This window comes from Bos mutus, chromosome 19 (assembly GCF_027580195.1).
Source record: "Bos mutus isolate GX-2022 chromosome 19, NWIPB_WYAK_1.1, whole genome shotgun sequence".
In the NCBI taxonomy this organism is placed as follows: domain Eukaryota; kingdom Metazoa; phylum Chordata; class Mammalia; order Artiodactyla; family Bovidae; genus Bos; species Bos mutus.
Genome location: NC_091635.1, coordinates 47,678,853 through 47,692,560, shown reverse-complemented (window position 1 = coordinate 47,692,560; position 13,708 = coordinate 47,678,853). Strand labels below are relative to the sequence as shown.

General features: G+C 45.0%; 1 protein-coding gene across 1 annotated transcript; it reads left to right on the top strand.

Moving 5' to 3' along the window:
- Positions 1-7,356: 7,356 nt before the first annotated feature.
- Positions 7,357-12,521, top strand: LOC102288203 (C-C motif chemokine 15). The gene is made up of 4 exons (XM_005899666.2): positions 7,357-7,748; positions 10,442-10,516; positions 11,344-11,455; positions 11,871-12,521. Exons 1-4 carry the CDS (start codon positions 7,691-7,693, stop codon positions 12,064-12,066), a joined length of 441 nt encoding a protein of 146 aa, XP_005899728.1. The 5' UTR covers positions 7,357-7,690; the 3' UTR covers positions 12,067-12,521.
- The last annotated feature ends 1,187 nt before the right edge of the window (positions 12,522-13,708 follow it).

Genomic DNA, 13,708 nt, shown 5'->3' with positions numbered 1-13,708 from the left:
TTGAGGATGATCTCTCACCAGGGACAGCTCTCCACATGGTCACTCAACCTTTGAGAGGTTGTTGTGGGCTGGTACACATAAAGGCATAAAAGTTCCTAGCACAAAACTAACACAAGTCTCAACAGGCCAGCGGTTTTCAAGTCTCTGTTTGCATGATACATTCTATTATCTCATTTACCAAAGTCTCATAGCCAAGACTAGAGTCAGTATGGGACATGACTTCCCACATGCATACATACTTGGTGGGGGGGATTCTTGAAGCCCTCTTTTTACATAAGCTACCAAAAGGAGGAAGAAGTTAAATACTACCAAAGGGAGGAAGAAGTTAAATATCTGAACCAAGATCTAATCTCTAATAGCCAAGCTAGAGTTAGGAGAAGTGCTTGGTACAAAAGGGAAGCCTCTCTATTTGACTTGATATCACCAAAGCATATAGGGAATGGTCAGACAGTATCTGAGGAACCCCGTCCATGTGTGACGACAGAATGGTTTCAATTCTACACTATAGAACAGACTTCAGCTATGGAATCTTGAATGGAATATTATTGTTTGGGGTTGCTGTATTTTTCTAAGGAGGGTGTGGGCCCTGTCTTGTAGACAGCAAGGAAAACAAGAAGACCAGTTGGTTGGATCTGCTTTTCCTCTTACAACTTGAAAAGAAAGATTTTCCTGTGTGCGATAGTGACATACATTAAGATCATGCATGTGGAAGAAAAATGCACACATAGATTATTTCCAAACACAGATATTTACAGTAAGGACACAGAGGATGTAGCCACCTGCCTCTGTGGGTCCTGCGTCTCTAACATTTACACAACCCACAGCAAGAATCCATAAGGAGTCAGGTGTGCCAATATTCAAAACATAAGTGAGTGAACAAATTTAAAAGTACACTGAATTACTTAATATTGCAACCATATGAAACCATTGCATATTGTCGTTGTTTAGTTGCTAAGTCGTATCTGACTCTTTTCAATCCCATTGACTGAAGCCCGCCAGACTCCTCTGTCCATGGGATTTCCCAGGCAAGAATACTGGAGTGGGTTGTCATTCCTTCTCCAGGGGATCTTCCCCACCCAGGGATCAAACCCACATCTCCCGCATTGGCAGTCAAATTTTTTACCCCTGAGCCACATAAGGAAGCCTGAAACTATTGCATATACAGCCCTAATTCAGGAGTCTATCGCCATAGACTGGAGCACAAAAAAAGCAGCAAGAAACTGAACATGGAGCATTTCAGGGGAACAACTCTTTATTTTACAAGAATGTATCATTTTCACACCATATGAGAGGAAAGATTTTGACAAGTTAGCTGGCTTGTCTTTTCTCTCATCTAAAGTCTTCTGCAGCTCAAATCTTTCCTGCAGTCCAAAGGGGTATCTTCTTCCTGTGTTGGCAGTGGTAACCCATCAGCCTCCACAGCTTTTGGACTCGGGTGTGCTTCCTTCCAAAGACATAGAGCTAGAGCGGGAGAGGTGAAAAAGCATTTTCCCAGGAGGCATGAACTGTGTCACTAGAACGGATGTTTAGTGTTGCAGATCATGCCAAGCCAGCCCTGAGGACCACATACCAAGAGACAGAGGTGTTTTCTGTGTCCTCTGATGAATTTATTTAGTGTGGGCTTACTGTATAAAAGCTTCCCTGGTGGCTCAGATGATAAAGCATCTGCCTGCAGTGCGGGAGACCTGGGTTTGATCCCTGGGTTGGGAAGATCCCCTGGAGAAGGAAATGGCAACCCATTCCAGTACTCTTGCCTGGAAAATTCCATGGACTGGGGAGCCTGGTGGGCTACAGTCCATGGGGTCGCAAAGAGTCAGACACGACTGAGCGACTTCACTTTACTGTATAAAAGGGGCTTCCCAGGTGGCCCTAGTGGTAAAGAACCCACCTGCCAGTGCAGAAGACTTAAGAAATGCAGAGTTTGATCCCTGGGTCAGGAAGATCCCCTAGAGGAGGGTATGGCAACCCACTCCAGTATTCATGCCTGGAGAATCCCATGGACAGAGGAGCCTGGTGGGCTACAGTGCATAGGATCACAGAGTTGTACACGACTGAAGCGACTGAGCACTGCACAGCACGCTGCGATATGAAGAGTGCTGCAAAGTAAGGGATCCAAGCAGGGTTCCCCACTGTCTGCATCTTAAAGTCCTGGCTCTTTGAAAGTTGGGATGCGCTAGGCAGGTAATAACCACTGTCCCAATATGTCAACCTACTGCATGCTTTGTGTCAGATTGCCTCGAAGGACATGACTTACACAGGCCCTGGATGGAACAGTTTACTCAAGAAGAGAAGAGACAGAGCAAGATCAGCTTCAACAGTGAGGGTCAGTCCCCCCACACACAGCCAGTGGGTGCCATCTTGCAGTTGACTTAGGGCAATGATCTGCATGCTCCCTCTTGGGCTGCAAGTGAAGGACCCTTTCCCTCCCCACCAGGAACAGATAGTAGTGGGGTTGGCCTGGTGCCCTATGTCATTACAATTTAAGCAAAACAAAGGAGCACACGCTGAGTCCAAAACAGAGTAAGATAATCCCACACAAGGCAATAAGCCCAGCACAGCTGTGTAGCACTTTATCTCTGGGGAAAGAAGTGTTCCAGCCCCAAGGCCTCTCTTCTTGGGCCCTGAAGGGGTTGAAAGACTGCATATACTAGAATGCCTTTCCCGATGCAGTGTGCAGCTGGCCTGAGGGAGAACTAGATCACTACCTCGCCTTTTCGTGGGACTCAAGGTATTTAACTTGAATTCAAGGTACCTTCCTTACTTCCTTACTTCCGTACCTTCCTTACACAGCCATCAGAGGAGGCCAGACACCTGGGATGATTTCATTTGGAAACTAAAGGTACTCTGGTGTTGGAGAAGACTCTTAAGAATCCCTTGGACAGCAAGGAGACCAAACCAGTCAATCCTAAAGGAAATCAACCTCGAATACTCATTGGAAGGACTGATGCTGAAACTGAAGCTCCCACACATTGGCCACCTGATATGAAGAGCCAACTCATTGGTAAAGACCCTGATGCTTGGAAAGGCTGAGGGCAGGAGGAGAAGAGGGGCAACAGAGGATGAGATGGTTGGAGAGCATCATCGACTCAATGGACATGAGTTTGAGCAAACTCCAGGAGATAGTGAAGGACAGGGAAGCCTGGCATGCTGCAGTCCATGGGGTCACAAAGAATCGGACATGACTTAGCAAATAAACAGCACCAAGAAAGGAACAGCAAGCAGTGCAGGGAAAAACCACTTCAGGCCTCTCTCCTGAAAAGGGACCAGTGCATCTGTGCATGGAACACCATCCTGAGATTTCAAGACCTGCCCAGGATACAGACACATAACACATGGAGTGACAAAGAAAGGAGTGATGGGGAGTTGAGAGCAATGGCAGACAATTGTCACAGGCCAAGTGCAGGTCTGAGAAAGCAGGTGGGCCATCTTAGCTCAAATATGCTGACACTGTAACAGTACACGGCAGCTCAGCTTATGCTAGACAAACAGGTTATGCAAGCCTAGGTCCCGGGATGTGGCAAGACCAGTGTTTACAGGCAGAAATGACAGGGTCGTTGGTATTTCTGCAAGGGAAGAAGCTGCTGGGTGTGCTAGGCAGTATTGTGAAATAGTTGTAGTAAGCGCTTCATGTAGTAAACATCTCATCTCAAAGGAAGTACCCATAACGCAGTTTCGGAGTGTAGTAACTGCTCAGAAAGCACCAGCTGTTGTTATCATCAGCCCTGGAAGACCCCTGAGGTTGGAGCAGCTTACAAGGAGCACAGCCTGCTCCCTCAACCATGCCAAGCTGAGTAACAAATAGAGCTGATGTGATTCTTCAATGTCAACAATGATGCTAGGTGGCATAGGAAAGAAAAATCCATAAAAGACTCAGGAAGTACACCAAAGCCACTCGATTAAAAATAAATAAATTAAAAAAAAAAAGAGAAACAGCACTATATTGTGAAATCGTACATGTGTCTTCATCGCTTCTTTTTGCTGAAGAGATGTGCATTCGATGCTGCATCAGACACTTCTTACACTACTTCCCACCCATCAGCCCCATCGCTTCCTCTGGCCACCACTACAACAACCAATCTTGTACAGGCCTTGCCCAGCTCCATGGAGGGGCAGTCTGGCAACATCTCCCCTTTCATAGCCTTCATCTCATCATGCATGCCATTCCTCTCCTGAATCAGGGAGTCTCCGATGCTGAAATAGAGAACCTGCAGGAAACCACTTGGTACTCAGGACTGAGATGCTGCAGCCTGGAGGTACTGGACTCAGGAGCCTCAGAGACTCAAAGACTTGGAAGTCCCTGGGGAGTATCCACAGCAAAGGAGAAAGTCAGCAAGTACATGGATGGAATGGCTTGTCCCGTGGAAGTCAGCCAGCCTCTTCCCTCAGCCACAACAGAGCTAGTGCAACAAGCCCTTGGCCGTGGTGGCAAGGACAGAGGTTAGGCATGGGCCCAACAGTGTGGGCTGTCTCTCGTCAAGACCCATTTAACTGTGGCTGCTGCTGAATGCATAACCTTCCAGCAGAGATAAACATTAAGTCTCACTATGTCGCCGGCCTCCATGGAGAAAACGCAGCCGTACAGTGGCATGTTGATTATCTTGGATGTCTGCCAACCTTAGCAGGACCAACACTTATTCCCGATGTGGGGCTTTTCACTACCAGCAGTACCTTTGCCAGGCCAATGGTCCAAGGACTTAGAGAATGCCTGATCGTCAGTATGGTATGTGCACAAGAGGGCCTCAGGTCAAAGGATCCATCTTACAAATGGTGTGAGTCAGTGGGCATATGGGATCCACTTGGTGTTACTGAAACAGCTAAGAGAATGGTGAGGGGTTAATAATTTAGCTGAAGCAAAAACAAACTTCAGGGCTGGGACTTCTCCAGAATGCAGTGTATGCATGGAAGCAAAGAATGTTAGATAATGCCATGTCCCTGGAGGCTAAAACACACAGGAATCAAGGGGTTGGCCTCCGTCCTCATATTTCCAGTCATCTATTTGTGATTCCCATCCCTGAAGCATTAGACTCTGCTGGATTTCCGGGGAGATGGGAGAGGTGGAGATGAACAAGTATGAGTGCACAGTGTGGGTTCTACTGAACCTGAAAGAACGTGTGTGTGTGAGTGTGTGTGCATGTGCACACGCACACGCGCTCAGTCACTCAGTCATGTCCAACTCTTTGCGACCCCACAGACTAATACAACCAGCCTGAAGCAAGCTTTGTGATGGATTAGACATAATAAGGAAGTGGCAACCCACTCCAGTGTTGTTGCATGGAGAATCCCAGGGACAGAGGAGCCTGGTGGGCTTAAGTATACAGGGTCGCACAGAGTCGGACACGACTGAAGCTACTTAGCATGCATGCATGCACTGGAGAAGGAAATGGCAACCCACTCCAGTGTTCTTGCCTGGAGAATCCCAGGGACAGAGGAGCCTGGTGGCTTAAGTCTATGGGGTAGCACAGAGTCGGACACGACTAAAGTGACTTAGCAGCAGCAGCAGCAGCAGCAGACATAATAAAGGCACAAACACCTTGGAGGGAAGCAAGGGGCAGACTGTATTATGTATTACGTCACACCTTTGCAACCTCACTCCTTACCTCAGCCACTGCTCAGTCACTGCTTTTCCTGCTTCATGGAGGTGTCTTACCTCGTAACTCTAGCTTACCTCGTAACTCCAGGCTTCTCTGATTCTGAGGTATGGAATATGTGAAAGAACATAACAGACACTCATGAGCAAACCAGAAGTGTGAATAAATTAATGCTTGTATATACGGAATCTAGAAAAATGGTGCAGTTCCCTATGTGCAGGGAACGAACAGAGACAGATATAGAGAATCATGCAGACACGGGCAGGAAGGAGAAGGTGGCACAAACTGGGAGAGTGGCATTGACATATATACATTACCAGGCATAAAATAGACAGCTAGTGAGAAACTTCTACGTAATACATGCAGCTCAGCTCAATGCTCTGTGATTGATGGCCTAGAGGGGTAGGATGCGGCGTGGAAGGGGGGATCCAAAGGGAGGGGATATATGTATATACCTATAGCTGATTACAGCAGAAACTAACAGAATTTTGTAAAGCAAACATACTCCAATAACAAAATAAAATTAATATTTGAAATCCATCCCTGGCCAATGAAGTCTTGCTCTCACAACAGTTTAACACATTGCTGCGTAACAATCCACTTGAAGCTTACTAGTATAAATTGGCAACAGCTGTATTCTACTCACAAATTCTACGGGTCAGAAATTCACACAGGGCACAGCCCGGATGGCTTGTCTCTGCTTCATGATGCCTGGGGCATGCCTGGGAAACACAAAAAGCAAGAAATGACCCAAAGGCATGGGGAACCATCTAGAGCAGGGCTGTCCAGTAAAAATACAATGCAAGTTGCGTGCTGTTGTTGTTGTACTCTCTAAGTCGTGTCAACTCTTTGCAACCCCATGGACTGTAGCCCACCAGGATCCTCTGTCCTGGGGATTTCCCAGGCAAGAATACTGGAATGGGTTGCATTTCCTTCTCCAGGGGATCTTCCCACCCAAAGATCAAAGCCACGTCTCCTGCATTGGCAAGTGGATTCTTCACTGCTGAACCACCTGGGAAGCTCATGTAGTATTTTACATACTGTCAAATACACAGGAGAAAAAAATCAAGACAAGAAATCTGGGCAGAGGGAGGTTATAATTTCAGATAGAGAGTCCCAGAAAGATTAACAAGAAAAACAACATTTGAATGACGAGTTGAAGGAGGTTAGGGAGAAAGTAAAATTTTCTCCCAGAAAAGTTATTGAAGGGAAGAGCAATGTAGGAAGCAGGAACAGAAATCTCTGAGCCAGCCTGCATAATCAAAGCAAAATGAGTGAGGGGAAGAGTAATAAGGACTTGATAACAGAGCATGAACAGGGACCAGATCAGATAGGGGCTTGTAGGCTAGGAGAAGGATTGGGCTTTACACTGGGTTGGGATGCAGGATTAAAAAGCCATCCGTGGGTTTTAAATAGGATTGACTTGGCTGATTTATATTTTAACAGGATCACCCAGGCTGCAATGTTGAGAATGAACTGGAAAGGGGCAAGGGCAGAGGAAGGAGACACATTAGGAGGTTTTTGCAAGAATCCTGGTAAGAGACAGGAATGGCTTGGACCAGGTGGAGAAAGAGGATGTGGTGAGGAACAATAAGGTTCTGGACACATTTTTGAAAGTAGACTCACCCCAGTATTTTTAATGGATCAGATGTGGAGGTGAAACAAACAGAGGAGTCAAGGGTTAAGATTCTATGTGAGGAGTCACATGACCAGGCTCACATGTTAGAGCACCCTGATAACAGGCTCTCTGTGCCCTTGAATGGGGTGAACTCCCAAGGAAAACATTCTGATGAGAGGATTCAGTGACCCTCCTAGAGGAAGGATCCTTCATAAACTGGCTTCTCCCTTTGCCTGTGTCCAGTGGGCAGTTGGAGAAGCCTCATGTCATCCTCGCCCCTTCTTCCTGTTGCCTTCTCAGCCTCCTTCCCTTTATTTAGAAATAGCGTGTTATCTATTATACAACCCAGGAAAGCGTTCTGATCTCTGCCCTGTGACTTCCCACTCCTCCTCTTTCTATAAATACAAGGGCAGAGCAGAGATCCAGGGAAGTCCGAGAGAGCCCCAGAGTCCTCAGGCTGGTCCACCGTCTGTACACCAGGAAGATGAAGACCTCCATAGCTGTCCTGCCCTTCCTCATCCTCGCTGCCCAGGCTGCACTTGGTGAGTTCAGTGAGCCTTCTTCCAGGTGGGCAGGTGGGTGGTAACTTGCAGACCAGGGAGGAGATGCAGAGGGACACCTTTGTCCCAGCGTGGATATAGCTCCCGTTTAAAAGCAGCAGCAGTAGGTACAGACCTCTCCCTTCAGCCGCTGGTCTCCGGGGAAAGCAGCATACAGCTGACTGGTCCCACCTGGGGAAACAATTCTCTCCCTTTCATGACCAGAATTATCTGATACTTTCTCTTAGCTGACATAGGAACACTATGGACGAGATCAAGAGAACTGTAGAAAAATCGTAGATCTGTAGAAAGAAGTATAAACTTTCACAATGTTAGAACTATTATATGCCCTCTAGCATAAAACTCTCACTTCAGAGAAGAAATTGGACAAGCCAGGCAAGTGACTCACTCAAGTGTACTTAATCATCTTATTTATTTATGTAACAAATAGATATCTAGTATTTCCTATTTGAAAGCAGGCACTGTTCTAAGTGTCTTGTAGATATTAATATGTTGGATCCTCCTGACAATGCTGTACAGTAGACTATCAGCAAACTATATGGATTTACTTATTATTATTATTAATTACCCTCTTACAAACAAGAGATGAGGCATAGGAACTCTAGATAACTTGCTCAAGATCACACACCCATACGTGGTGGCATTAGGTTACAAGCTAGTTAGGAAGCTGTAATGGGAAGACAACACCCATCCAAGACTTAGTTTTGCAAGCTCCACACATATCATATTAAGCATATTGAAGTGTATGCACATGCCTCATTTAATATAATTCATATGTAACTACATAAGAATGAGCTAAATTTTAGTTATGCTTGCCTAATTATTCTAGTACAGGTCCACAATCCATTTATCCAAATCTTTGGGGCTAGATGCATTTTGGAATGCAGAATTTTTCAGATTTTAAAAAGGCAATGCAGTATGACCCAGAAATTCCGTTTCTTCTTGATATAGCCAAAAGAACTGAAAGTAGATACATGAAAGAGATACCTACACAACCTTGCTAATAACAGCTTAATTTTTACTTGCCGAAAGGAGGAAGCAACCCAAGTGTCCATTGACAAACAAATGGATTGGAAAACAGGATGTGTGTGTGTATATATATATATATATAGAGAGAGAGAGAGAGTATTATTCAGCCTTAAAAAGTGAGGGAATTCTGACATGTTCCACAACATAGACGAACATTGAAGACATGATGATAGATGAGATAAGCCAGTCACAAAAGGACAGATAATATGATTCCACTCCTACGAAGTACTTAAAATAGTCAAATTCAGAGAGAAAGTAGAGTAGCAGTGGCCCAGGGTTTAGGGAAGGGGGAAATGGGGAGCTATTGTGTAATGGGCACAGAGTTTCAGCTTTCAAGATGAAAAAAGTTCCATGGATGGATTGTGGTAAGTTGCGCAATATGAGAAGGTACTTAATGCTATTGAACTTTTCGAGATGATTAAAATGGTAAAGTTTATGTTTTTTGCATTATGTATGTGCTAACTCTTGGTTATTAGCAACTACAGACTAAACCCAAATTGCTGCCTATAGCTCTTGGTACTTCGGTTGACAGCTCTTAAATGTACAAAATCACCTCCAGTTCATGTCAAACCACGAATACCCCTGTCTTCAGGTCTGCCTGCTAGAGCTCTTGCTTTTCCTGATTGTGATTTTTGTGACATTTGATCTCAGACAATTGCACTTTTTGATAACTTGAGGAAAACAAAAATTACCTGAAAAACTGCCTGACCTGCTGCATTGTAGACATGTAATCTTTGCAAAGATTGTAAATGACAATTGTGAATATTCAGACATGATTATTCTTTCCTATCCATGTTCTGATCACAGGGAGATAGTGAACAAATGATTATATTAGAGACTTTTTTATTTATAAGATCTGATGTAAAACCACTACTTTCAACTTTTTAGATCTGAATGTTGCCTGTTTAATATATTTCTTTTAAAGTTTAAAAGGGGTTAATATCAATTGGATAACATTTTGTCAAGCATTTTTTTTTTCTGATTGTTAATTTTGATGCTAGCTGGAATTCAAGAAATAACAGTGACCTTATTCAAATAAAGAAATATTTTAGTATTTTTTTTAAATTGTAAACTTTGCATTATGTTCATGCTATCATATTCTAAAAGAATGTATTTTTAAAAAGGTAACACATACCTGGGCATTACTTAACATCCCTGGCAGAGTCTGAGACACACACATTAACCAAACACAGTCACATTTCTGCAGCAAACACATTCACACTGATGGAGTAAATAAAGCCTGTAAATAGCCTCACTTCACTTTGGGTGATGTTGTGTCACCAGATCAGTTATAGAGAAATGTTTACTGTTTCCAGAGCCCTGTGAATTCCAGAAATGTGTAGAGAGCATGGTGCATTGGATCGCATTATGGAACTATTCAACTGATCTATTCATGTTGGGTGTGCAGTTAGCTTTTTGTATTCATAGTCAATAGAATGGTTCCCTATCTCGAACTTTTTCAAAAGTCCCCTGAAAAGTCTCAGGGCCTTGATAGAGAAAATGGGCTTGGAGGCACATCTGGGCCAATGGTTCAGTATCCTTGCCTCCCTAGCAGGAGATGGGGTTGAGGAATGAGACAGATGGAGGTGTTGAAACGACGTTGCTTCCCAGTAATTTTTCTCCCCTTCTCTACTGTTTCTCTCAAGTAAAAGACGTAATGTCAAACCTGAAGTTTGAACTCTCAAGTCCGGAAAAGAATCACCACTCATTGTCTCAAGGAGGTAAAGTTTTGTTATGGCATATATTTTAAAACAGCTAGCAGGTACAGATTGGCTCAAAGACTTCAATCCACCTGAGGGGGGTCCTGAGGGTGGTGAACATCTCCAAGGAAGTTCAGGAGGGGCTGTGTGTCCATAGATGGCCTCTTCCAGAGATGGACTCGATTCCACCTGGCTGTCCCAAGAGTTGGCTCACCACGGGGAGAGGGGAAGGGTGCTCTGGGATGCCTCCTGCAGGCCTCAGACCCTCCTTCTTCTGGGAGAAATTCTGCTCTGTCGTGGCCCTGCCTGGATGCCCTCAGACACACAGCTTAGCCCTGGGGAGAGCGAAATGTCTCTGGCAAGGAGAGGCCATAAGTGCTGGAAGAGAAGGCAAACATCCCTTTCCAGTCCTGAACCTTCAGGACTTCCCTAGTGGTCCAGTGGTTAAGAATCCGCCTGCCAATGCAGGACACACGGGTTCCATCCTTGCTCCGGGAAGATTCCCCACGCCTCCTTGCAAGGAAGAGTAGTCCCTGATCGCTGTAACTGGAGAAAGTCCGGTGCAGCAACACAGACCTAGCACAGCCAAAGATAATTTTTTTTAAAGCCCTGCACCTTCTCACTCTTCCCAGTAGGTGGGAGGAAAGGGAGAAAGGATGCAGTTTTCATCAGTTTTGTTTGTTTAGTTGCTAAGTTGGGTCCAACTCTTTTGCAACCCCAAGGACTGTAGCCCTCCAGGCCCTTCTGCCCATGGGGTTTCCCAAGCAAGAATACAAGGGCGGCTTGCTGTTTCCTTCTGCAAGTTTTCCTCCCACTCAGTCCTTAAGTGATGCTTTCTCTTGTTGCAGGTTTTCACCGGCCCACGGACTGCTGCATGTCTTACACCCCACGAAACATCCGATGTGTATTCATGGAAAATTATATAGAGACGAGCAGTGCATGCTCCTGGCCAGCTGTCATGTACGTATGCCAAGCTCACTGGCCGTCGCTGGGGGCAGAGTGGAGAGGGGAAGGGGTGGCACCTGAGGAATGGATGTCCAGGAAAGTCCCACCCTCTGGATCCTGCCAGGTCAGCAGAAGCATGTGTCCTCAGTAGGATCCTTCAGGGCACCAGGTATGAGATGCTCCAGGTGAAAAGGGAAGCTAGGGAAGGAAGGTGAGAGCCGGAGGGAGGCTTCACGAGAAAACTCTGAGTCGCTGAGGGCGTCTCAGCCTGAGGGAGAGTCTCAGAGAGAAGCTGCTCTAAATTCCTGCAGCAGAGAAAGGCAAGAACTGGCTGGGCTGTCAGGGGCCAAGGCGCAGGGAGGATAGGGTGCCCACCCATATTTGCTGAACCTTCTGCTGTTTGTAATCTTTCCCCCCACCTTCTTCCCAGCTTCATCACCAAGAAGGGGCAGCGTGTCTGTGCTGATCCTAACAATGAGGGAGTTCAGAAATGCAAGTCGGAGCTGAGGCTGGGGTCAGCCGTCGAGGACCTGAGATCGCTATTGGTTGAGCGGAAGCGCCTGGACCGGGCCCCCTCTTCTCCGTCTCTCTTGCCTCACCGTCCTCATTGGAGGGCCGTGGCCTGAATTACTTTTTAAAAAGCAACAGTTACTGTTCTGTTCTAATTACAAGCACAACACATTCATCAAGAGTATCCAATTTGACTTCACTCAAACTTTTAGAGGGAAAAGATTGTGTAGAAATGCCTGAACTTTGGATTCGTGGGGTTTTTTTTGGGGGGGGGAGGGTCTGAACAAGATATCACAGTTTAAACTTTTTTAAGCTAAAAACATGGCATTCAAATACAGACTTAGAGTGTGTATTTAACCCATTAATCACTAAACCGATTCAAAGATCATCTGAGGAACAGAAGTTGATATAGTTATTGGAGATGGCATTCTGAAATGTTTTGTTAGAGAAAAACAAATTCAAATCCTAGAGGGCAATAAATCTGTAACTTTGGGGACTATCTTTTGTACTAGACAGCAAGCCTTTGGATCTGTGCTTAACAATAAAATTACAAATCAGTCTCAGTCAACAAGCAATTTCATAAATTCTGGGTGTTGGTCAACATATATAGACAGTCAATCAAATGTACATTTCCCATACAGATTAAGGAATCCTGGGTGAGTCCTTCAGAAACTGCTCCAATATGACATTGAAAGGCCTATACTCATCCTTCTGCCTTAATGCTACTCTTTGGATTTTTTTTTTCTTACCAGATATAAGTTCCTAAAAGATATCTTCTCTGAAGTTAAAGGACATTAGGAAAACACTTAAAACTAAAGTTAATATCAATTTTAGATTCATATCTATTAAAGCATATACATTTCTATTTATAATTAGTAAATCTTAATCAACTCTCGCATAAAATTCAGAAATAAAGGACTGAATTCTAAACAACAACATTTTTTTTTTAATTCAAAAAAAGTTTAAGATTTTTTTCCAGGCCAAGTTGGCAGAGTAGAAAGGCCCTGAACTCACCTCCTCTCATGAACACACCAAAATCACAACTTGGCTAAAAAGTTTTTTTGGGTTTTCCATAAGATGGTATGGAAAAATCAAAATGAATTATTTTGGCCAACGCAATACTTGTAGAACAACTATCAATGGAAAAAAAGAAACACAAACAGAACCTACCAACAAGAAAATATCTTTTACAACTAAAGATGTTTAAAGAGGAATCACAATAATACGGTGCTGGGGGTGGAGCAGACTCATGATAGGCCAAGTCCCATATTCCCTGGTGGGTTTCCCAGATGGCGCTAGTGGGAAGGAATCCACCTGCCCATGCAGGAGAAGCAAGAGACTCAGGTTCAATCCCTGGGTCGGGAAGATCCTCTGGAGGAGGAAATGGAAAACCACTTCAATATTCTTGCCTGAAGAATTCCACGGACAGAGGAGTCTGGCAGGCTACAGTCCATGGAGCCGCAAAGAGTTGGACACGACTGAGCACACACCCACATTCATCCTCATGGGTGGCCCACAGACTGGAGAATGCTTACATTGCAGAGGTTCTCCCACAAGAGTGAGACGTCTGAGCTTCACTTCAGGCTCCCCAACCCAGGGGCCCTGCCCTGGGAAGATAAGCCCCCAGAGTATTTGACTTTGAAGGCCAGCAGGGCTTATACTGGGAAAGATTGACGGCAGGAGGAGAAGGGGGCGACAGAGATGGTTGAGATGGTTGGATGGATCACTGACTCAATGGACATGAGTTTGAGCAAACTC

What these genes read in the sequence shown, in the direction of transcription:
- LOC102288203 (XM_005899666.2), top strand. Translation starts at nt 7,691, where the DNA reads ATGAAGACCTCCATAGCTGTCCTGCCCTTCCTCATCCTCGCTGCCCAG. An exon ending in CGCTGCCCAGGCTGCACTTG is followed by an intron (nt 7,749 to 10,441) that starts GTGAGTTCAGTG and finishes GTTTCTCTCAAG; the next exon opens with TAAAAGACGTAATGTCAAAC. An exon ending in CCACTCATTGTCTCAAGGAG is followed by an intron (nt 10,517 to 11,343) that starts GTAAAGTTTTGT and finishes CTCTTGTTGCAG; the next exon opens with GTTTTCACCGGCCCACGGAC.